This window comes from Orussus abietinus, unplaced genomic scaffold (assembly GCF_000612105.2).
Source record: "Orussus abietinus isolate OABI.00-Male unplaced genomic scaffold, Oabi_2.0 scaffold26, whole genome shotgun sequence".
Taxonomy (NCBI): Eukaryota; Metazoa; Arthropoda; class Insecta; order Hymenoptera; family Orussidae; genus Orussus; species Orussus abietinus.
Genome location: NW_019395989.1, coordinates 558,479 through 583,704, shown reverse-complemented (window position 1 = coordinate 583,704; position 25,226 = coordinate 558,479). Strand labels below are relative to the sequence as shown.

The 25,226-nt window shown below is 46.2% G+C and overlaps 1 protein-coding gene across 1 annotated transcript in view; it reads left to right on the top strand.

Moving 5' to 3' along the window:
- LOC105703751 (leishmanolysin-like peptidase) overlaps positions 1-22,069 on the top strand; it is a 137,277-nt gene extending 115,208 nt beyond the window's left edge. Inside the window, exons 5-14 of the mRNA XM_012432384.2 lie at positions 9,105-9,216; positions 11,039-11,220; positions 13,034-13,237; positions 14,726-14,951; positions 15,427-15,614; positions 16,782-16,914; positions 17,100-17,259; positions 17,319-17,485; positions 17,556-17,675; positions 18,094-22,069. Coding sequence (XP_012287807.2) covers positions 9,105-9,216; positions 11,039-11,220; positions 13,034-13,237; positions 14,726-14,951; positions 15,427-15,614; positions 16,782-16,914; positions 17,100-17,259; positions 17,319-17,485; positions 17,556-17,675; positions 18,094-18,252 — 1,651 coding nt within the window. The 3' untranslated portion in view covers positions 18,253-22,069. The remainder of the gene's footprint in view (positions 1-9,104; positions 9,217-11,038; positions 11,221-13,033; positions 13,238-14,725; positions 14,952-15,426; positions 15,615-16,781; positions 16,915-17,099; positions 17,260-17,318; positions 17,486-17,555; positions 17,676-18,093) is intronic.
- The last annotated feature ends 3,157 nt before the right edge of the window (positions 22,070-25,226 follow it).

Here is a 25,226-nt window from a genome sequence, read left to right as displayed (position 1 = left end):
TTATTTCACTGGTATTCGAAGAAATATTTCTTCGATTCGATGAAGTCTCTTTCCTCGGGGTGTACGGGTGGGTATGAGTGTGTACTTATTTTTTTACATCTTTGGAAGTGAAATCGCTGGAAATTTATGAACAGAGTGCGGAGGGATGAATGGGCCCAGGAACGAAATCGATTTCTTCGCTCGAGAATACAGAGGCGGTCATAGAGGGGGAGGAAACCGTAGAATAGCCGCGATTGCGTCTCATTGGTCGCAATACGCCAGTCTCTGTACATTTATTACCTCGGGGGCAAAGGATCCCCCCCGCGAAGTCGCCATTCTTCCCGATCCCCCTCGCGGGTGGTCCCCGGAAGGCCTTTTGCGAGTAATTGCCAGGAGAATCCGGTAATTGCGGTAGGTACAATTAAGCCGCCGCTTATTAAGCCACGACTCGTCTGCGCGTTCCTTTTTTTGTGTTTCTTCTTCTTTTTTATTTCCGCTTCTTTTTTTTTTCCCTCCACTCTTTTCTTCCCCTTTTAACGGACCGCGCGAGCCGCTTCGGGACTCGCCGAGCTTTCCTTAATAACGCCTCTCCGAGCTTTTTCATCTTTTCTTTTCCCCCTTTCTTCGCTTTTCCCCGGAAAGTCTCGGACCGCTTCGAGTCGCCGGATTTCCCTTCCGGGTGGATTCCCCCGGAAACCTCCCGCGATTCTTCTCCATGAAGACGACCCCGATTGACCCTCGATTGCCGCCATCTTTCTTTTCCTCGAAAAGAATTGTCGAAAGTGCCCCCGATGGCGGAACTGAAATTGGGTAATCCAGGCTTGGAAAAGTATGTACACGCGAAATGAATTTCTCCTTTTCCCAGATTCTATCGAAACGAGTCCCGCGTTATATCCCAGTAGTTTGCAAGGATCCTGGGGTTTTGGAAGGATAACGACCCCCCGGGTGTCCTTTCGCGTGTCGGCGAATCGGCCTTTGATGTCCTCCCCCGAATTCTCCTCTCGGTTCATTTCATCGGAAAAAAATGGCGGCGCTCCCATCAACCGGATCATCATTTCTGCATAATTAAAGTCGAGTCAAATTTGCTTTGCCGCGGCACCGAGTAATTAATTCGGCCGCGCATTACACGTCGGACAATGTAGCTCGTACCATCGCGCCGGTATTTAACGTTATCATTATCCCCTCGTATCCCTTTGTTATCATTAATAATACGAAGCGGGCTGAAAGTTCTTTTTGTTCTTTCGCCATTTTGTTTTTTCTTTTAATTTCTCTTTCATCCCTCGGCGCTTCCATTTCGCCGGATAAACGGACGAGTCCCTTCTCCTACCCCGCGAAAATTATCTGTACATACATAACTCATACGAGGGGTTCATTTAGACTTTTTCCTCCGTCCCGTGCACCTCGCCGGGTTGATATACGAGGCTTTGCTCGGTGCATAAAAATTCTGAAAATATTTTCAGCCCCCGGTCATTCTCCGCCCCTCCCGTAAACTTTATTACCGCCCGGCATCGCGTCCTTCCGGCGCGGAATGTTTTTTCGGCGACGTTTTCCCCGCGAAACGGAACCGCGCGAATCATTGTTCGCCAGCTTTTATCCGCGTAAAAAAAAAAAAATTTCTCGAAAGCATGAAAATAGGGTTAGGACATATCCGAATCGCGAGATAATCGCCGGAAGAAGGGGGAGAGGATCTTAGGTTCCCATTTTCATCCCCTTGGGGGAATTTGCGCCCCCCTTTAAATCCCGACCCGGTTTCTTATCGGCCTTATCATCCCCTGGGGTAGACGGGAGCCTTTGTGCTCCATGGGGGCATTTCCATGGAGTGCGAGGGAAAGTTGGCGGTGTTCAACCCCTATCGCGGGGGCGGCGATAAGAAGTTAAGCTCGTCGCCCCCCATCGATAACGTCGCGGCCTGCTGTGCCGCCCCCAGGCCCCTGCCCCTTCGTCCATGTCCCATCATCCCACCACCCACCACCCACCACCCACCGGCCGGTCCCTTTTTCCCCGGACAGGGGCGCCATCTTTTCCATTTTCTTTCGCGACTACTTATCAGGGAATCTCCTGTCGCCCCAGGTCGAGAGCCCGCCGCTCGGCATTTATCTTCCACCCCATGGCCTGGTTTTCTTGCAGTTCCACCCCCGACCGCGGATCCGTCCACGTCGGTTTAAGCGTTCCACCGTCGGGGATTAAGGGAAGGTGACACTTTGTCGCGACACCCTCCCCAAAGGGTGCCACCCCCTCTTTTCTTGCCCCGACGCTTCGAGTCTCTTAAAAGCGGAATACGTAACGACCTTGATGTCTCATTCTCATCCACATCCCCTGGATATTATTTTAATTCCGCCTTGGATAGTTTGGAAATGCCGAGCACCCCTTATCCAGGAATCGATCGGGTAATGAATTAAATAACCGATGCCTCTGAATCTCGCTAAAAAGCATCATATATGTCATTAACACAGGGAAAATCGAGAAAGACTCGTGATGAAAAGTGGTTCTCCCCCGGGGGATGGTATTAAAATGCACATCCCCTGTCCCCTTTTCCAGGAATCGATCAGACACTGAATCCAATAATCGCGATGCCTCCGGCCTCACTAAAAATCATCACGTGCACAAAGGACACATGGAAAATCGAGGAAGACTCGTCCTGGAAAAAGGATTCCCACCCGGGGGGTGGTTTTAAAATACCGCGGCAGTAACCGTGTCCTTCCTCGAGAGGATCGCGAGGGTCGTTCCACGATCGCCATTCCCAGGACTCGATTCTATCGCATTAGAATGGGCCAAAGTCGTCCTTTAATGGGGAAAGGAAGGAAGGACTCTCGCGAACGGCCGACACAGTTCGCGGGGGGTCGTCGGAGGATCCCCATAAAAAGGGCAGTTTAACCGGGTGATCGCCACGTTATTACCCCCCCTCGTCCTGGGGGCGATTCCCCCCGTCCATGGAATAGGAAGGGTAATGCACTTTACCCGGACTGGCGCCACGCTTAAAACGACGTGCAACCTGCGCGTTCCACTCGGGGGCAGATCCCCCCCGACATGGGGCTTGGGGGGCTTCTTATCGTTATACGGCCCGAGTGGGCCAGTAGATAACGGCTGGATGGGTGTACGTACCCAAGGAAAAGGAGTACGTTAACGACGAGACTCCCTGAGGGGGTGTAAGGGTGAGTATTATCGCCAGCTGGTCATACACGGCGTTTACACCCGCGCTAAACCCCTCGTGAAAGGAATTCTTCGGGGGCAGTAATAATCCTAGGAGAAGCAAAACGCGAAGCGATTCCGTCTATTGAACGTCTAGGAACGAGATAAAAATATTTTTCATGCAAAATATACGTACGCTGCCAGGGTCGATCTGACAAAATTCCTGAAACAATTGGTTATCATCGAGTTATCCTTCCCAAGTCTGGAGGCGCACTCCCAAAACGCAGGTGCATCAAATGTCGGGAAAATGAAGGAACCTTCCTCCCCTAAATCGACAATAAGGATGCGCACAATGGCGGGACGAATTACGCGAGTCTCGCGATTAATCAAACCCGAGATGCGTCGAACTCGAGACCCGCCGGCGCATCTCAGACGAAATTATCTCGAAGTTTCGTACTCTCCCAATAATGGCGGGCATACACGCGTGCACCACCTCTGCGCATCAAGATCTCGGCTTAAATCACTCCCGTGATTCGCGCGTCTCCTCCCCTCATTTCCCCCATCCCTCCCCCCCGCACCTCCTCCACAAGAGCCGATGCGTCGGGGTCGGCGTCTCCAGTCCTACTGAGACGAACGAATCCATTTCCGCAGTTAACCCTTGACAGTCGCGGGGTAGGGGGGGGCTCGGCGTGCAGCCCACGTGACTAATAGTACTCAGTGGAGTACCGTTAAAATAATGGAGCACATCTGGGGAGTGCCACTCCCTTCTACGAACGCACTTTTCTCGCTTTCGGCGATAACCTCACGTAATAACTGGGGATGGGGATGGGGGGGCGGGGCACATCGGATTTCCGCTCTCAAAGGGAGATATCGAGTCTGCATATAAATGTCTCTCCCTTCTTGCGCCGCTCCTGTCGAGCATACGTTCTGAACGTGGGCGCGCATGCGCGCCCCTGTGTGCGCGGACATATTTAAATTGACATTCGAGCTTCCGGCAATACGGAGGACGGGGTATGCTGCCTTCCATCTAAAGCCACCTTATATTCCGTGAAATTTGGAAAACCTGGAAATCCGCGGAATTCTCGAAAAAAGGGAATTTCGGATTTTCGGGTCTGGTCTTTATCGGAGTCGTTTGGAAATTACTGATAATGTCCTGAGGAAAGAAATCGATATTGAAAGTTGGGGAAATGGTTTGTTAATTCGTGTAAGGATTTCACGCGAATTAACTGGAATGAAATGGCGTTGATGCAGGATGCGTGTCTTGCGGAGGACGTTGAGTCCGCACTCTCTGGACGCTTTATGTGTCCAAGGGCTGGCCCGGTTCCGCGGCGGTTCCGCGGCGGTTCGTGACCGGGTCTGGTTCGCGTATTCTCAGCCCAGCTCGAATAAACCGACCGACAGGTCGGGAAGAATTTAATATTCCTTCGGCGTCGGGCAGTTAATCGTCGAGTTCGGACGGCGGCCATTCGCGCGACTTATCGCCCCATAAACCACGGGGATGCCTCGGGATGCGATTGCCCGATTCCGCACCGTGATTTTCAATTTTTCTTCCTTTTTTTTCATCCCCTCCACCCCCCATGGCCGAGTCTCGAATTTCTCGCTGTCATTCCGCTCTTTGGAAATTTTATACTGCTGGTCGTATATCTCATATGTACAAGGCGGTGATATACTATTTCTTTTTAATTTATTATTTAATTTCCTTGGTATGTTGTCGATGACATTCGGGAATTTTTTTAATTAACCCGAAAATGAGGAGGGATTTTATTTTCTTAGATTCGTTCGAGAAGTTCGTCTACTTCGACATTTTATATTTTTATTCTACGCGTTTGATTTTAAAATGTGCATTCGTGATCGGGGCTTGAAATAATGATGCGGAATAAAGAAACGGAGATTTTCAGGGTAAATGCAGCAAAATCTCCGGCGAGCTCCAGTGAGCCTCTTCCCCATGCATTATTCGTAAACTCTAATGGTTAAGCTTGCAAGGATTAGCATTTTCCGCGGGTGATACGACTGATAAAGGACTCACTGATCGATATGCAAAGCCATTAGCCGGGGAGAGTTTGTCTAGGGTGATTACCCCCCGCGAAGCTTTGGGACAATGAAGATGGTAATTAAAAAAAACGCGACAGCTGAAAGAAAAAAATGGAAAACGAATAAATAGAAGGATAGGTTGCGATATTCGAACGTTTTTTAAAATCGACGCGAGACGGAATCTTTTTCTCCCCGGGGACCGTTTCGAAACTCCTTGGAATTTTCCGGACCGCTTTCCATCCCTCCGAATCTCATCGGAATATCCCGGGAAACTCCGCCACTTCCGGGATCCCGAAAAGTTCAGCGACTTTGACCCACTTGCATTTTCCCATTTCTTGGACGCCTCCACCGTCAGGGGGGAGGGGGAAGCGCGAGCGTCAGTCGCTCGCGAGACGTGGACGCGTCAACATGTATAATAAGTACAGGAATAAATCGCAACTACTCTAGAGAGGGTTTAATAAATATTCTTGATAAAATTATTTAACGATCGATCGAGGCGTCAAATTTGGTGGTTCAAAGTAAATGCGGTAAATTCCCGTCTAGGTACACGTAACGCGGAATTGGAGAGAGACGCTTCGGCACTTTCTCGGGAATAGTTTCCCCGGTCTGAAAGTCTCGACGGGGGAGGGGTAAATTTCTGTCCCGAGGGAGCATTCGGGACCATTTGGGACCATTCCGGAGCACTTGGGGCACTTCTAGCAGCCCAAGGTGAACCGTTCTACATAAAGGAGGATGCACGCATCGATCCAGCCATCCGTCGTCGGATACGATCTTCCGCGACTTCCGAAGACTACCCCCCGACGGGGCGGGGGGCTAATGGTTATTGCCGGGCTGTTAAGCGGAATTGCGCCTGTTTTCAAAATGGAATCCCTCTTCGGCGTTTCCGGGGATATCCTGGGAGGCCGTCTTCCCGCCCGAAACGCCCTCCCCGGGTAATTCCGACCCGCCATTAACGCGGAAAGGCACTACCTCGTCGATGGAGAAAACTGCCCTCGGAAAATCCGCGGATCGCGAGCGTTCTAAAGCGAGGCCTCCCATTGGCCGATGGACCTCCTGTCGGCGGCTACATTTGCCGCGCTCCAACGGAAAGTCCCCCTACCTTCCGGGCGGTCCAACGGAAAGTTCTGCGCGCCCGAAAAATTCCCTCCTTTCATCGCACTTATATCTTTCCTTCCAGGATTATTCTCTCGTGTCCACGCATTTCCACCTCCACAGACCCATATCGCGATTATCACCCCGTTGAAATTAAAAAAAAAAAAAATCACCCTTAATAATCGTCCATCCTTCCAATACGGTAAATTCGACTTCGACTTTAATCGCTCCCTCCTAACCTCGGCGTGGATTCTGCAGGGTATAAAAATACTCGGAAAATTCATGGGCGCGTTTATTTTTTTTCTTTCGTTTTCCTTTTTCATTTCTCCTCTTTCCACGGTAATATAGAGCGGAGTTTCCCGTAGATTTCCGCATGCGGTCCGGGGGTATTTTCGCACGTCGAGGGGCGAAGTTTCGCGGCTCGGCGAGCACGCGACGGGGTGCCGAAAAAAATCGGGGGAAAGGAGGGGGCGAGGAGACGGCGAGTCTCGATTCCCGACGTTCGAGGGATCGATACCTCATCTGTGTGTATATCGGCGCAGTCCGCGCCCGTCGCTGGGTGAAATTCGTATTTGTCCGTCCCCTCGAGCCCCGGCACCGGCCGATATTTATTCGGTCCGATCGGCCGCGGTATTTGCATGTTTATTTAACGGAGTGCACTCGGAGCTTCCCTAGGAACCACTCCACCATCACCCTCCCCCACGTCCCTCCGAATTTCGCCGCCGATAAAATGCGCGAAAAAATTCCATCCTCCTACCCTGGAGGAAAAGGAACCTCGTCGAACCGAAGAAACATTTTGTTTATTTAAAGGATAATCATTTGGCACGAGTAATTAATCGTCCTTTGAATTAACTAATGATTTCCGCGGTTCAATGAATTTCCTTTCTCCCTCCGCTAAAAAAAATTCGAAAATCATAAATCGCCCCTCAAGGGTCGTCATCATTTTGTCAAATCTGTTTCAACTTTTCCGCGCATTTCCAACATGGCGCTCTTTCGCCAAAAATTCCCCACGCCTGGAAATTCCTAGTAAAGAATATCCGAATATTTTTTCAACCCTTCCGAAGGGCGACATTCGCCCCGATATCTGGAACTTTTTTCGCGCCCAACGTCGCAAGGGGCCGGGGGGGGGCGATCCGCGAAATTGCGCGTGAATATTCAAGGGGAGTCTCCCCCCATCCATTGAGGGGGGGGGAGTGAAACTTTCCGCATAAAAGAGCGCATCGAAGCTGCGAAGCGTTTTATGCACCGGCGTCATCGTGCAAGCCCGTTACCATTACGTACAGAGGGGGTTGCCCCCCCCCCCCGCGAACTATTATCCCTGAACATCGTTGTCTTCCCGGACATACCGACTTGGGGGGGGGGGGCATATTCCGCAATTTCGCAATTTTCTCAACGCGTTTCGTCTCCCTCCGAAATCCAGAAAATGAGAATAGAAAACGGGACGAAGTGCCCCCCCCTCCCACGTGGGGGAGTCTTCCCCCCAGGAGGAGATTTATCTCCGCCTCGCATTAGCGGTTTCAAGACCCTAGTCGATTATTTTCCCGCAAGACCGTAAAGTGCACTTTCGCGGAAAAACGGACCTCGGGGGTGGTTCGAGCCGGGAAGGGGAGGGGATATTAATCATTAAAATTAAATTTAATCACAGGAAATTGAGTCGAGGTAAGGGGAGAACGACCCGATCCAATTCCTCGGTGAGGAGATCAGGGGGTGGAGGGGCAAATGAAACGGGGATTATATCTCGACATGATTAATTCATGATACCGAGTAGCAACGCCCCCCAGTCACCCCAAGAACCTCTTAATGGATGTTTGATTGCGAAATCGCGGCAAACGACGCAAAGAGCTCCGACCTTCGCGCTGTGCAAGCAGGGAGAGAACGAGGGAGGGGCTGGGGGGAAATCGCGACGCGGGGGCAGGTACCCCCTTCGAAGACCTTTCAGGGGGCGGGAGGGGGATTTTTCCCTGGAGAGGCGTCCGGGGAAATTGTCTCGCGGATACTTTGGAGGCATGGGGGGAACCACCCCCACGCGGTCCACTCGATCACCCGCAATCTGGAATGCCACCGGAGAGAGCCCGGAACATTGATCGAGTTTCGTCCAGTTTAATTTTTCATCCCGGACACGGCTGGGTGGGAAAACATCATTTCGGATATGTCCGGGTGGACCGCGGGGGTGCTGCGGGGGTGGAGGTCGTTTCTAAGGCAGAAGGGTTGTGGTGGGGTTTTCGAAACGGGGATATTAAATCGGACCTCGTTATCAATGTATAGATTATACGCGAGGAGACATTTAGATCGGTATGTGTTGTTCTTTTTTTATCCGATTCATCCCCTGGTAATTACCCTACCCATTATTTATGTGCAGACGTCGAAGATCGGGTATTCTTACCCGGGCCGGAAAAGCGCTAGGCACTTATTTCGGGAAATTTTAAACTTAGTTCCCTCTACCTCCGAAATCGTCCCTATCCAATAATGATCTCCTCCTGAATTCCTGAATTCGGTTTCCAGTCGCTCTTGAGGGTGGTCAGAGGGTGACTCGTCTCGTGGATGCTGCACCGTGCATCAAGGGGTTGTCCGGCCGTCCCACCCCATCCCACGCCCCAACCCTTCGCGGAATCGCGATTCCGCATCCGTAATTTAGACGTCAGGACGCCCCGGCGATTCAACCCCGTGTCGCTACCCACCCACCACCCATCACCCACCGCCCACCCATTGACGAGGAGCGCCGATTCCCGCACCAACCCACGTACGGATCCGGCCGAAAGCGACGCTCCCAATTGCTCCTCGCTCGCTCCCTGAATACTAATTTCGCCCGCAAATCGCCTGTACTAACATCCACGGTACGCTGCGAGAGAGTAACTCCCCCTCCCCGCTTACAGGAAGTGCGAGAGCAATCAGGTCTTCTTCAAGGATCAACACACCTACTGCATCGAGGCCTGCAGGCCCGTCACCATGTGCGGCGAGGTCGTCGTACCTGACGAGCATCTCGACGTGAGTCTCCCAACCTCGTAATTCATCTTCACACCTGGATTTAAGGTTATGTCAAAAGTGGCCACAAGAAGCTCTCGTATATTCCACTTTTCTCAAAACTGGGTGAACCGAATCGATTCCAACTTTACAATGTCAACGTGGAAGGTATAAGGAAGGTCCCGACACCCAAGAAATTTCCATGTTTTCGAAATTTGTTCGCAGGTATTTTTGAAATCTTAGAAAAAAAATTTCATTGACGTTGTGAAGGTTGAAACGAGTGACTCTTCGGATGTCACTTTCACATCCCCTTAAGGTGACACGAAAGGGTAATTCATGGTATTAAACTGTTCCTCGTGGGATTACATTTGTCGAAAGAAAAATGATACAAAAGATAACGCTCGTCCGCGAACTCGGGGAACGGACTAATAATTTAGAAATGCGATGGGGAACCGTCGCCCATAAATCGCGTGTACGTTGTAAATACGTAACCTGCGTGATCGGGTCGCGTTAATGGAACGCCCTCGCGATAAGGAATATAAAACTCCCTGCGGGGGTTTATTTTCGGGAAAAGGGCGGAGGAAACGCGACGCGTAACTCCCGCGGACGTCCCGCGTGTCCGGACCGCGTTAGGCGGCTCATTGGGCTATCTCGGTCGTTAAAATCGGCGAGTTTTTCCGCGGCCGCCCCTCCGGTGGACGCACGCGGAATTAACGAGCGGCGTAAATCGTCGGGATGAATCCGCGTCCGCCCTGACGTCCCCAGCCCCGAACAAGGGAATATTAATTTCAGGGTACGCACGATTGTCCGCCTTCGTTGTATTCGCGCCTGGGCAAAGAAAGTGGAGAGCCGGCTAATGAGGTGAGCGCGATTGGTCCCTGCCAACCTCAGAGTTCCACTATATACTTTTTCACTCTTGTATTCGCTAGAGAAGAGAAAAAAAATCCTTTGCAATATTATGGATAGAGAAAGTGGAACCAGCCAACGAGGTGAGCGCGGTTGGTCCCTACAGCCTCCGAGTTCCAGAATAGTATCTCCTCATCCGGGGCTGATTTATCAGGATTTTCTTTCTCCTCGACGTTCGAGGGTGGGAAAAACGAGAAAGGGGAACCCATGAGAAAAATATCCCACGTCCAGCCGTGGACTGTTCGACCGACGGTACGGAAGCGTTCCCTCGGGAACTGGGGACGACGACCGCGTCAAGGCGTCGCGGCGGCTTAATAAGGATCTGTCAGGCCGTAATTGTCACTGGTTGTCACGGGGTGGTTAATGAGAGCGACTCGGCGTACTCGAGCTTTCTTCCCCGCGTCTTCTCCCCCTTTATATTCCGCGGCCATTTGTCGAGTCGAGTGACGGACGTCCCTTCGGTCTCTCCCCTTTTCTCCCCACATTTCAGGGAGCTTCCTTCCCCGAGTCGGCAGAAAGGAGGCGAGGCCCTTAATTGGACGACGAGCCCCTAATAAGGGATTATTCCGGGACCGTCTCGCTTCCCTCGGGAACCACAGAGTCCCGCTTTACCGAGAGTATCCCTCCCTTGTACGACCCTCGTCAATTTTTGGGGAAAAAAAAAAATTCTTTAATAATTCCGGACCTCCTTCGCGCTCTTTAGATCTTCGTTAATTCAGAGCCTCTCTTGATTTTCTCGATTTTCCTCGATTCCCCCAATTTTTCTCGATTTTCTCCTCCAGAGATGCACTCTGACAGCCTTGACAACTATCAGTCAATATCAGGCTCCGAACCGAACGAATCCCATCACGCAGACCTCGGCCCAGATTGGACCGGTGGGAAAAATATGGATTTTCCCCATTTAATTTATTTCTTTTTTTCTTTTCACCGTTGCATCCAGGTGTGCAGGGTGTGCAACGCAACGGGACACAAATGCGTGGAGGCGGAAGGAAGCGTCGCCGGTCCAGGAATCGACGGTGCGGATTTCGTCTTCTACGTTTCCGCGATGCAGACCGAGCGCTGTCACAAAGGCTTGACAGTCGCCTACGCCGCTCACTGTCAGCAGGAGGCAGCCCTTGACAGGTGAGCGAATATTTTAAAGGAACTGACAAGAAAAAATGGAAAAAAAAAATTCTTCGACACCTTTCCGCGTCTCTTTCCGACGACGGATTTAGAGTGACAAATTCTACGTCGAAGTCGAATAAGGCAGCGACTTATCGAAGTGGAGCTTCTGGGAGTATAAAAAACAAATTATTCATTTAAAAAACAGACCGCGACCGTGAAAAAAAAATGGGGCGAGGCAAGAAGGAGAAACAACAGTAATGGAGATGCAGATATACCGAAAATCGGGAAAGTGGAACCAGGCGTTGCTAGGGACGCCAAAGTCGCGTCGTTTAGCGCCCTGAAACGGCTAATACAAGGGAATCCAAGTGGCTCGTTTCTTCGCGAGTTCCAGTTCGTTTTACGAACCCCCTGGAAGTTTATACCCTAGGATTCAATCGCGGCTCCTCGTTCCAGGGGGTTAATTCCCCCAGAAAGTGGGAAGAATTGCGAGATCGGGCGCCTAAGCGTATGCAAATTCGAGTCCCGATCGCCATTACAGGGGAGACACGCGATCCCTTCGACTTTGTTAAAATGAGTTGTTTAACGAGTCCATTTGCCTGTTTCGCGGCGAAAAGTTGTGCAAACCCGGAGGTGCCAAAATAAAGGGTCCTAACCTACCCGAAAAATGTACTCGCAACTGCTAGTACTCCTTATTAAACTACTATTTACGTTTTCCTTCACGGACTGTTTTTCTCTCCTCCCTCGCCAAGCAATTCACCCCCTAATATCGGAATATCGGTTTCCACCCCTAAACTAACCTACCCCAAAAATTTCCTCTGGACTGTTAATACGCCTATGGAACTACTATTTTCGTTTCCCTTTGCAAGGTGGTTTTTCTCTCCTCTCTCGGCAGCTCCCCTAATAACCAACTGGCCATTACCCTTGTGTACCCTCCTAGGTAATACTGGCTCCCTACAAGGGGCGGTTCCCACCCTCGGCGATTTCGCCCCGACGCTCGCTCGATAATGCTGATGCGTGTAAACACTTTTCCGTCATGGCAGTTTGCGGCTACCGGCCCGTAATTAACGAGGCCCTTTTAAGACCACATGGCCCTGTGCCTAATCTTATCGGGCCCTGGGAAAAAAATTATTACAAAACACCGCCGACACCCCCGCGCCCATTAATCGGCTTAATAAAGCGGCCTCGCGACTGTATTTGCACCCCCAACATTTGTCACCCCGAGGGGGACGTTTACACGCGAGACCTACTTCCGTTCTCCTTTTATTTCAACCCCTGCGCATCTCCGGCCGACTGGCACAGTTGTATAAAATATACTCCTTCGTGCGTGTTACGAAAGGGGACAAAAGAAATTAACATCGAAAAACGGAGCCTTGAATTTCCCGCCCTGTGAGTTTTTATTATTATTGGAGGAATTTTCTATAATTCAACATGGGAGAAATTTGGACTTTCGTGTTTGTTAGCGACCGTGAGAAATGGTCAAATCGAGAAGAGTGGTGATAATTTATGAGAAATTGCTAGTAGTGTTCAATGGTCGTGAATAATTAAATGGTAATTGGGAAGGCTTCATAAACTGGTGTACCAACTAATAAATAAATAAATGGGTTGGTAAATAATTAAGAAAAATCGAAACATGTTATATCTCTGTATCGATTTGTCCATTTTAGAGCGTTCGCGGGAATTTCTACCTTGTTTGTACAATTTTCCGTACAGTGAAAACTTCACGAGGACTTGATAAACTGACATAACGAGCTATTTAATACCTTGGTAAAAATGAATAATTATTTTTGAATGGTAAAATTGGAGGTTTCACGTCTCGGTTTGTGCATTTCAGGCCAATAGCCGGCCACGCGAATCTGTGCCCGGAGAGCATCAGCACGAAGCCCCAGGAGCTGGAGACTCTGCTGAGCACGGTGAAACACGAGATCCTGCACGCCCTGGGATTCTCGGTGAGCCTCTACGCCTTCTACAGGGACGAGAAAGGCGAGCCAAGGACCCCCAGGAGACAGGAGACCGGGAAACCGTCCCTGAACGAGAAGTGAGTGTCCCGGGATTTCGTTTTCACGGTATTACTTCATACCGCCCCGGGACCCCGAGTCAAACAGGAACCGGATTAAAATCGATTCCGGCTCCCGAGGGAACCTCGGTGTCTGTGGGAACGGTTCGTCGCCTTTTACCCTTTCTCCCTTTTCCCTTTGCAAACTCCTACCAGAGAGGAAAATCACTCCTGAGAGCGAATACCGCGAAAACTCGGCAACGAAGTATCTCCATTCCATCATCCCGAACGAAAGGGGCTTTTCTTTCTCTCTTCCTTTTCTTTTCCTTTTGACGGCCTTTCTCCTCGATTTTTCTTCCCACTCCCTGTTCGGAATTATTCGGAATTTTCCTATACTAGAATGTGCTACGATGATCGTTTAATTGTGAATCGGTACTCATTAGGGGAGTTAATACCCTCGTGGTAAAAAATGTCGTCTTCCCGTGGCACCCTTGCAACTCCGTCAGGATTTTGCAATTGCGGGTGAATTATTACCTCGGTCGAATATTTTGGAAATTCGGAGCAATCGGGGGGGATCCAAAAAACGGGCGATTGGCCGCAGGGCGGGACGGGAAATTTCCATTCATTTTTACGAGCACTTTCTCGGTGGACTGCAGTCCGATACCAGGATGGGAAGAAAAAGCTTCACCTGTATTTCCGTGGGGAGAAAAAAAACAGGAAGGTCTCCCTTTTTCGCTTAGATAAAAACTGATACGGTGTTTAAAACGGGCCGGGCAAATATTGCGCTCCATTTTACCCCCGTAAATTTGCATCTCATTTCTGAGGGGTGAGAGAGAGAGGTCATGCAACCGGCGCAAAAAGGGCGAAATAATAAAGAAGGGTACAAAAGGTAGGAAAATGGGGAAGCGACGAACCATCCAATTTCCGTTATGCAGAAAAGTTTTCCCCCGCTTCCTTGGCGATCCATCACCCGAGACGTAGCACGCCAACGTTCTCGGGGAATGCTCCGGTTTATTTTCAAAATTGAAGAATCTTCGGGTAATTGTTAATTCCGGGAGCTCTCGGAGTGCAGCGGAGATGCAGTGTCGGAAAATGCAGGAGGGGCTTCTCTTTCAAGATGGCTCATCCGATAATCTCTTGATGGCCTCTCTTTCTTCTCCTCTTCTTAGGAGTGCCGTCTTCTGTCGGGTACATCCTGGATCGTTATTTAGATCCATTCATCATGGGCCTGACCAGGCCAAAGCTAACGTGCTCGCATCCATCATGCGAATCCACCTTAACGAGATATCCTCCCCCGAAATCGATCACGACTCTCGAAAATCCTCCCTTATCCTGTTCCTGGGGAGGACCTGCATGAATATCCCCTGTTTATTAGATAGGATTTTTAATAAAACTCATCGGATATATCTTTAAAAAATAATCCCTGGATTTTCCTCCACATTTTCTCAAAATCATAACCTGATGTTATGAAATGATTAAGTGTAGGAAATTTGTAAATATTTATTATGAAGTTTATTTCTTGTTTTTCAGACTGCAGACCCACCAATGGAGCGAAGATACAATAAGGACTATCACAAGGCCACAATGGCAAGTTCGAGGGGGCACTGTAGAAAGGTCAATGCAGATGATCGTGACCCCGAGGGTCCAGGAAGAGGTCAGGGCCCATTTTAAATGTCCTCACCTGGAAGGTGCAGAGCTCGAAGACCAAGGAGAGGACGGCACAGTATTGACTCACTGGGAAAAAAGAGTTTTCGAGGTCAGAAAACCCTAAGAACGCGCTCTAAACTTCATTAAAATTCATGGGAATATTTGTACACATTAATAAGTAGCCATTGATTCGACCCTGAAGGGAACTTTTGGAATTTTTCCTTCCTAATTCCCCTTTTCGAATTTTCCGAAACGGTCCCTCTCCTCTATATTTATTAAATCCCCTTAATGATACGCGAAGAAATTCATGGAAATTCGGAAATGTATTTTTAGCAACGAGACGAGCCACGTATTAATGAATTAATTACCGAATTAATTAATTCGGCATGAGATTTTCCCCGGAGAGAATTTTTGAAAGATGAAATTTGCTCTTGAATTAATTGATATACTTCACGCCTCGAGTTTGCGGGCTAGTCGGTACTTCAAGGCCGAAATTTCCGTCCAGGGGTGATCGGTTTAAATTAATTGGACCCCTGATGGGCGATTAATGGAAGGGGTGTTTAATCGGGGAACTTTGGACGTAGAACGAGGCCATGACCGGGACGCACACGCAGAATCCAGTCTACTCCAGGATAACCCTGGCTCTGATGGAAGACACCGGTTGGTATCGTGCCAACTATTCCATGGCCCAGGAACTGGGCTGGGGTAGACACCTAGGATGCGACTTCGCCATGAAGTCCTGCAAGTCCTGGATCACGCGATCCCGAATCCCGTAAGTGTCTTCCTCTCATTTTTTTTTACAATTTCCCTTACAATTTTTTCACCCTCTTCAACGAGTTGAAAATCCCTCGCGCTCCAATCTCAACAATTTTTTTTTTATCCAAAAAATTAATTCCGCTTGAACCCAGGGTATGAAATTCCAGTATATTAAGGTACTTAATTGAAAGAATTTTCCTGCAATTATCCGTGTCCTCCATCTTTGATTTTTTTCCTCCTTTTCAACATAGCGTCAGGAATGTTCCTTTGCTAATTTTTTCTATCCGTGAAATTAATTCCGATTTAATCGAGGATATAAAATGTATTTTACGGAATTTCATTGAGAGAGATTTTCTGTACCTCGGATCTCAATCTTTACGTCCGTGGATTTATTTCTTCCCTTTTCATAAGTTTACCAGGCGCGAGTCTCTCTTATTCTTCCTGGTCCATGCCTATTGTTCCGTCCGGGAGCGATTTTAATATTCCGCCTCCCAAGTTGGCCTCGCTGGTAATGAAATTGTTGGAAAAATTAGCATTCCTTCCGTCTGGCTCGATGAGAGCAGGCGTCGGTACCCCCCAGTAAACAGTTCTAATTAAATTCTTACCCCTTTTTCCTCCTTACCGCCATTACTCGGCCCGTACCCGTAAAACCGGATGCAGGGAGCAAAAGTAAGTACCGACATCAGTATATCCCGGCGAGCATCCTCGTAATCGCCCTCCCTGGAACAAGACAATCCTTACCACCCTTATCACCGCCAGATTTCGACTTATCGCGGGTACAAAAAGAGGATTCTTTCATTTATCATAAACTTTTAGATTTACGCACCCCGAAAGGCTCGCGAAGAAAAATAAGAATAAATAAAAATTACAGAACCTTATCTATTGGAAATGAAATATTTCTTGTGATAAGAAAAAATGTGTAATAAATTCCCTGTATGAGAAAAAAAAAGAAATGTAACGAGACCTCTTTGAAAAAAAAATGACTCAAGATATAACATTAACAATAACGATTAAAAAATTTGATAAGTGAGTCGAGAAATGGAAACGACTTTCGTCGTCGTCTCCCCTTGCGAGCGTTCCGGCATTATCACGTATCAGCGAGTTCCACCCTTATCCGATTTCCGAGATTTGCGTAGATCCTAGGAGGTTCTTTCCCCGCCTGAACGAATCCCGGCTTTTCCAGGGGCAAGACCATCCACCCGTTCTGCAACAAAGTTAAGCAGGACCCCCTGCAGACCGAGTGCACCGACGACCGGAGCTCGGTGGCGCTGTGCAACTTGGTAGAGCATCCGCAACCCTTGCCGAGGAAGTACCAAGTAAGTTCCTTCCTAACCCCCCTAGTGGGAAAACTCGAGCCCCAGGTCGATCCTGACGCATTCTGTCGTAGATAAGGTTATACGGTGAATTACTTTGGATTTTATTGAATAAGGATTACGATATGGTATGACGTGCCATAAACGACGAGGGAGCCGTTCTGACCAGAGGTCGATTTCGCTTCCAGAATTTCGACTCCATCCCCAACATCCCCTCCGGGAGGGAAGAATATTACGGGGGGTCGGTATCTCTCGCGGATTACTGTCCATATATCCAGGAGTTCACCTGGAGGGCCAGGAACATCGTCGTCAGGGGTTCGCACTGCCTCTACGAGGAGAACAGCCCACGTAAGCTAGCTGAAGTGGCGTCTAGCGATTAGAGGTTTAATTCCTGAAATTATTTCCAGACTCGGAGAAGAACTTCGCCTTGGAGAAATATGGAGCCCACTCTCGTTGCTTCGACCACACCGACCAAATGTGGGAGGAGAGGACTTGCAAGCAAGCCCGACAATGGCGGCATTGGGGCTCGGGCTGTTATCAGTACAAATGCGAGTCCGGCAGACTGCACATAATGGTCAGTTTTCGAAATGGCCACCGATGGAAAGGCGAATCCGATTTGTTAAATCTCCCCCCTCGGCTTGCAGGTAGCTAATTACACGTACACCTGTTATCACGCCGGCCAGGAAATAGCTATCAGGATCATGCAGAACGAATGGCTGCACAAGGGTGCCCTGATTTGTCCGCCTTGCAAGGATATATGCCAGGTAAGGCGCCTAACTGTACATGTGTACGTATGTACCCGGGTATATATGTATGCACATAGGACGCCAAGTACTCGCACCTCGCCTCGTTGTTTTATTTTAAGCCGCTTAACGACCTTAGCTCTCCTCGTTTCGAACAGATTTACTTCGTCCGGGGGTATCTTTACTGACTACGGGAATAATGACCCGGACCTGCTCAATGCTAATATGGGTACGGTAACACGTCTTGGGAATTACTGCAATTAATGTGCCTCGATGCCGAATTAACTCCCGAGAGGTCGAGGGGTATTTAAAGCGTGTCACTAGGAGCCTTTCATTCGATAAACATTTTTTTTTTACTGGAGGAAAAATTAGAAGTTGATTCCGTTCTTTTTGGGGGGAGAGTGGTTTTCATTGTGGATCGTTCATATTTTTATTTTAGGCGGAATTGAAGGCCCAGGGCGAATGGTGCAAGCCAGGAGACGAACACCCCCCGGCCACGTTCTACCACCGGGATTCCCTGAACTGCTCATCTGCAGGAACTCTTTACCCTCTACTGCCAGCCCTCGCCACGGCGAGTCTTCTCCTGGGCCTCAGATGATCCACCGTGGAATTTAGCTAATTTTTCTATTGTTACCCCGAGGTGATATCCGCGGATCCTCGTCGGTCGCGACTCGCTCTGCATAGCCCATCTCTGAACAGCTGATAAGTGTCAATTTGGTAGGACCGAGCGGAAGGAAAAATCGATGGGGTCGAAATTAGTGATCAGAAAAATCAGACTTGGTCTTGCAGATATGATAAAGACTTGATCTTTCACTTTTTGACATATTTCCGAGGCCAAAACCAATTTTACATCTCACTAGTCTGAACCAGAGAAATTGCTCGGGATGCCTCCAAACAGCTGATGCTTGTAAATTAAAAAAAAAAATAGCGTAACAATAATTAGATGCAAGAAATAATCAGGGGTTAGAGGGCGGAATGACGGATTAGGTTTATGGAAAATTTTGATAACGAGCTTGGATACTTAGAGGCAATTGTATAATACAATTGTAGATTCGAGCAAAGTGCTCTCGCGATCGACGAGTGATGAGCTACGTCATGTTGTACACGTAAGCTACAATGTAAGATACAATGTTGTACATAATCGAGAGAAGGTGTTGCGAGGTTATATATTTTCTATATTTCTTTTTTTTTTTTTTGTTTAATTCCGTTCAACCGTGGCCCTTTCTTTTTTATTGATATATTAGGAACGAGGGTGGGACTTTTTGGAATTTCTTTTTATGAAAAAGTGGTAGCCAGAGGAAATAATATTTGTCGGAAATCTTTCCGCGGTATCATGGAGAAGTGCTCGGTAATTTTCGAAAGTCTCATCCCCGATGTTTTTGAGAAATTAATAACACTTGACGGTATTTCCGAGACACGTCGACGAGACATTCCGAGATGGTTTTATATAAACATTTATTTCATACAATTTTGAGTACGTGTGTTTAAGGTGATATGAAGTTGTCTATGTCGAAACGTCAAAATATTGATAAAACTTCTCTCCGAATAATTGGACACTTTATTGAGACGGAACCGTTCTTCTATTTTTTAAGAATCTCCCATGAAAGTATTAATTGTTGTTTATAATTTTTCGGGAGTATCTCCTCGACGTGAAATACCAAAAAGGTTGATATCACATTTTTAGAGATTAATTTCGGGCAACATTGTTCCTCGCCCGAGGGATTGTATTAACTATTGTTAGAATTACTCATTAAGATCATTCCCGCGGATCTGTCGCAAAAGAAGTAGAGTCTGATAAGCGTAAAAACTGGCACTCCGAAGTTAATTGCCTCGACTACTCTTTAAAGAACAAGAAAAGTAAAAAATAAAGCTCAAATCCGATTAATTAGAAATTAATTTGCAATTAACTTCGGCATGCAGCGGCAATATGGACGACACTTGAACGATTTGCGTTATCAGGGAAAGCCCTGATACCACATTCCATAATTTATCAAATAGAAAACTAATTAATTTTCTATTATCCATCGAGGGAAAGATAATAATTCCATTTTTAATCTGTCCGCGAGAGTGTCGGGGTGTAGAGTTTTAAGGACTTATCATTATCAACTTTGTACAGAGGCTGACGCTCGATCTGTCGAGGTGCGAAAAAAAAAGAATATGAAATATGAAATATGAAAAATGTGAGAGACTCCCATCGGAGAGTCTCCTCTACTCGAGTAGATGTCGAAGAAAAGAAATCCGTTTTAAGTGGCATCAAAAAGTTTATAACACTTTTCTCCAAACTGGACCGAATCGTTTAAAAAATTACAACGCTAATATGGAGGCTTTTTATAAACAATTCGATGTCTACACGAGTGGTCCCTCATACGATGTATTATAAACTTGCGAGGGTGAAAGGATGAGAGTAAAATAGAGAAAAGAGAGAATGAGACGCACGCCATCCAAAGGTTCATCAACTCCGTCAAATCGAAGACCGAGTGGATAATCCTTAAACAAACGAAGTCAAATAAGAAAATAATGTTTTCTGCTCCAGAAAACGCCGGGGATACACTTCAACGGCGATTCATTCCTTCGCACTTCGATTGTTCAATCGTTAAGGCGATGCGAAAGTGCCGTCGAAGGTCTCGTTTATTCCACTTTTCTCCTAACCAGGTGAACCGAATCGTTTTAAACATTAATAGACATTTTAACAAATGAAATTTCAAGGGTGGTCGGGACTGTCCTTACAGCCTCGATTTTGTTGTAACGTTGGAGACGATTCGGTACCTCCGATCTGGAGAAAATTGCCATAAAGAATAAATTCCTCAGGTGCAACTTTCACATCCCCTTAAGATAAAATTGATTTAATCCATCGATTGTCATTACTTAACGTAGTACATTCCTGCGAGACCGAATCGTAAGGACCCGTGCCATTCCTAATAACAATTCGTTACGGTAGCATATCCCAGAGGTTCGCCTCTAATTCTTTTTTCCCCGTGACGGGAAATATATACAAATACTATATATTTTATAATTCCGAATGTGGACTTGCGAGGGAGGGGGAGAAAAAAAAATGTTAATGTTACGTCGGGTAAATGTAAAAAAGAGACTTCCCTCGACGCCATTTGTTACGTTGGAGTCCCTTGACTATCGAGTTGTTCCATAAGTTATATATTTATTTAATATGAATTACCTGCCTTTATGAAAGTTTATGAAACTGCCGAAGCGTTCTCAAGATTAATTCGTGTTTCGTTTGGTTGCCAGAAATGAATTCTTAAACTTTCCCGAATTTATGGACTTATATTTTAATTATTATCACGTATGGAACAACCCGATAATATTCGTAATCAACGAGAAGGGATATTAAGTTGTTATCGATTACTTCTGTACGTTCCAACCGTTGAGGTATATCTCTTTTATCGAGCCTGAAGAGATGCAGGAAATCGGTAATAGTTTTTAAAACGTCAACCCTTCACTGTCGATGTTTTAAACCAGATCGAGATTATTTTTCTACGCGCCACGACTTTTCCTGCATTTCCACCGAGACGAGAAGTCCTTAAAGTAAATATCATAAAAGAAAGTCTAGTGGAGTTTTTAGTACATTATATTACTCGAGTTTAAGTTCTCGAGAATGTAAAAACACTAAAAACTAGTCAAGGAACATTTCTAAAATGTCGGGTATAATTCTTCGTTAACGTCCGCCATTTTGAAATTCTTATATGCGCTCGGTATTTAGACGAAAACAATTTTTAATCGTTATCTCGGCCGACTTGTTCGAACGAAGAAAAATGCTACCGAATAATGTACGCCTCGTCCTTGTTCCGGAATTTTTCATTAACAAGTTACGAGTCGGGCGAGTCGTGGAGAAAATAATTATGTAAATCAACATTCCATATCGAACGTCTCGCACAGTGGAGGGTTCGATGAAGGCTCTCGACGACGATTCTCGCCGGATTTTCATCGGCGTGATCGCGAGGCTTTTTGTAAGATATTTTTTAAAGCGCAGAGCGAATTATTGCAAATAGAGAATATCCAAGGACCCGGCAGAGATTTGCAGGATCTCTGGGTCGCTTTTATACTTGCAGTTGCGCCTTCATCAATTATCTATTACCATCTATTATCACGTTTGCGTTTCACCGCCTCGAAGGGCGGCCATCTTTGATTTCACGTAATGGTAGCTTTGCGCAACGATAAATATCTGCAAAACGACCTGCACAGATATTCAACTAAACTGGATTCTGTGGAAGAATTCGATTTAACTGCACAATCCGAAAGTCGCTGCGATTTATCGTTGCGTGGCCACCGGAAGCTTGAATTGTTATGCAAGCAGTGATACAAATGTTTCTAGTTTCTTTCTCCATTAACTTTAGTACACGAAGCCATCGACTAATTGTGGCTACACCTCTGTTTCGTCGAATAAACCAGTTTTCTCGAAAGTGCTCCAATTTTCATAGTTTTCATTTTCATTTGAGGATCAATGAGGAGTTATCGAAGTCTCAGCTCCGATTGCTTGGAAATTTGGTCTCTGCAACATAACTTCAATGCACAAAGTATTTTTCCCTTTCCTAGATAATATATATATAAATATATTAAAATTATTCCCCTCCCAACTCTTTGTTCCACTTTTTACAGTTTCCGACTTCTTTTCGGTCGGTAACTTACCAAAGAATATCCTTTACATATTACTCTTCACTTTTTAATAAATATCTTAACTGAACATCTTCAACATCTAGATCACATAAGGATATTATTTATAAATTACAGAAATGTCGTACTCATTTGGTAAGAAATAAGACATTTAATCAATCGTCTGCAATCGATTATTTTCAGTTGTTTAAAAGTTTAGTTCGAACCCCAGTTGCTAGATAGCGCCATAAAATTTCCACTAAAAGATTTCCAGATTTCCACTTTACTGGTTTCCATCATTGTAAATCAATGTTATCGTTATTTGCAATTTCAGCCATGAATGATTAAGACGCAACTACGAGACTCCATAAATCTAAGATTAAGCTCGATTACATCGTTAAACAAGTAGAACTCAAGATTGTATCAACTCGATGTCAACCATTGTAGAGATGATATAAATATATGAATGATATTAAACCTGGTTTAGTCTTAGCTCAGCGCTCGATTGTGGAATTTTACCATATCGTGGCGCTTAGGAGAAATAAATACATATTTTCCCTCTGCTACTCTATTTCCATAGAGTAGCAGAGGGAATCCTTGCCTTGAATTTTACATCGAGCTCGGGAACTTATCTACCAGAGATGAGTTGGGAGATTGCTCACGGGCGGGGTCGCGCGATCGCATCGTGTGCTGCCCTCTGGTTTCGTACGTCAGCTTTCACCGTTTTTTTGTGAAAGCTGACGTACGAAACCAGAGGGCAGCACACGATGCGATCGCGCGACCCTGCCCGTGAGCAATCTCCCAACTCATCTGTGGAAGGCATCGCAATGCCAATACAAGAAATAAGGTAAGAAAACACGAAAACAAGGATGACAAAAGTCGGGAATAATGATATTTCGAGCCAGGGTAGGTAAAAGGGCGAATAAAATGAACAAATAAAACTAAAAAAAAAACTCGTGAGAGTAAGAAGGCGCACGTTTGTCCTCGACAAACGAAGATCGATTTATTCGGAGTAAGAAGCATATCTTTTCCATTTCATTGTTTTTTTTTCCTCCTTTTTTTCTCCTCAAAGTACAAAGTTCTAGAAAAACACTCCTAGCCGCATTCCGAGGCATTACAAGTGCGAGAAAACAGAGCGTGTGTGGTTTTATTTTCTTTTCGGTACTTGGCATTCTCCTTTCGTTATGCAAAATTCATGGATCGACCGTTAATGGCGTTTACTCGCTCGCAATCGACTTCGCAATCTACGTCGAAGAGGCGAGCTGCCCGTTCTCTCATTCCCCATTGATTTTCTTTTTTTTTCTTCCTTTCTGCCAAAGATAAAACAAAAAATGTCCAATGTCGAACGTATCTTCGGAGATATTTTCTCATCATGAAAAATTATGCCAAAATGAAAAATATACAGTTGCAAGAGAAATTAATTTCTTTTTTCCTCGACTTTAACGAAAGAATGATTTTAAAGGTCGCCAGAATTCGGTGATGCGTTTCTTCTTTTTTTTTTTCTCGGACGTCCGACAATTAACAGGTGGAGGTGTCTGGTATTTAATTTTGGTTTATAATATTGGAGGCCTAGGGGAAAATTATTAGGTGGAGAATTTAGAGGTCGGTTCCTATCTCGTTAATCGATAAACCGTGGAATCACGTCCGAAAGGTACGGGCCTATCTAAATGTATTTCTATCTACCTGTGTAAGAAGTAGAGGGAGAGTGTGCGTCGCCGTTATAAATTTACCTAGATAACAAAGAGACATTCTGGGGATCTTCTGGAAATCCCCCAGAGGGGAGAAATTAGGTTCCCCCTAAAGCGGACTAACGGGAAAAGCGGAAGGATTTTCCAGAATGAAATCCGAGAGAAAAGTCTTGTTTAGAGTGAGAGGACTAAATTACGCTCAAGGATTACCTGATTAATTATGCGAACGCGATTATTAAGAAAAATGTAAAATAAATACGAATCGCCTCTAGGCGAGTTTTGGAGAGAGAAAAATCGAAACAATTCTAAAATGCATTAGGAGTCCATTAAATTTAGTTATTAATTCATTATCTTTGCACACCTCTGGGAGCAGCTTAAGATTCGAATTAAGCGCGTTCGCGTATCTATTAAATTAATTATTTCCACGTAAAAATTTAACTCCCGCTCTTCTGTGAATTTTCCTGAAAAATCCCGGAATAATTAACTATCCAATTAAACTCCGAGTACGTTAGGAAAATCATACCGTGGATTATAAATTCTTCAAATCAGCTAATAATTTTCTGAAATTTTCGCAATTTTCTTAATTAGGATCGCACGAGTTGGGAATAAATGTCGAGGTCATTGCGTGGGAATTTCCCAGAAAATATGATATAAACTCAATATATAATAAAAAAAAAAAACTGGACCTCTCTTTAGTGCCCTCCGGACCGAAAGCCGCACACTTTCCCGCTTTTGAGGCATTTTCGCGGAGCAGTATAGAAATGGGAGAAAACGTCCGTCCATTCGCTCAGAAGCTAGCCATATAAATCTACGAATACATAATTAACTATATATATAATAAGTATGTATGTATATATGTATACGCCATTTTCTCGCACGACAAAGTTCGCCCCCTCGTCTTCACCTCCCTCTCTTCCCGCCTTAATTCAAATTCTACGGCTAAAGCTATTTATTTATACAAGTGTCTTTTACCCACTTCAGGATTCGCGTAATAAAAGTGTCCTCCGTAACATACAACGCCTCTTGCTACGTACACAGAGAGAAAAAAAGGAGATTTCATTAAGCAATAAAAATATTTCCTTGAATATTCCCAATAAATATTCTGTTAATGCAAAGAACAATTACGTTTCCTCGAATAAATTGAACGCAAGATTTCCTCGGAATGGCGACAATTTCATTCAGGTAATCCAGGTAAAATAATTACTTATTGAATTAACAAATTAATTTTTCGGGACTATTCAAAGAAATATCTTTTCAGTTCCATGAATTCTTTTCTTCT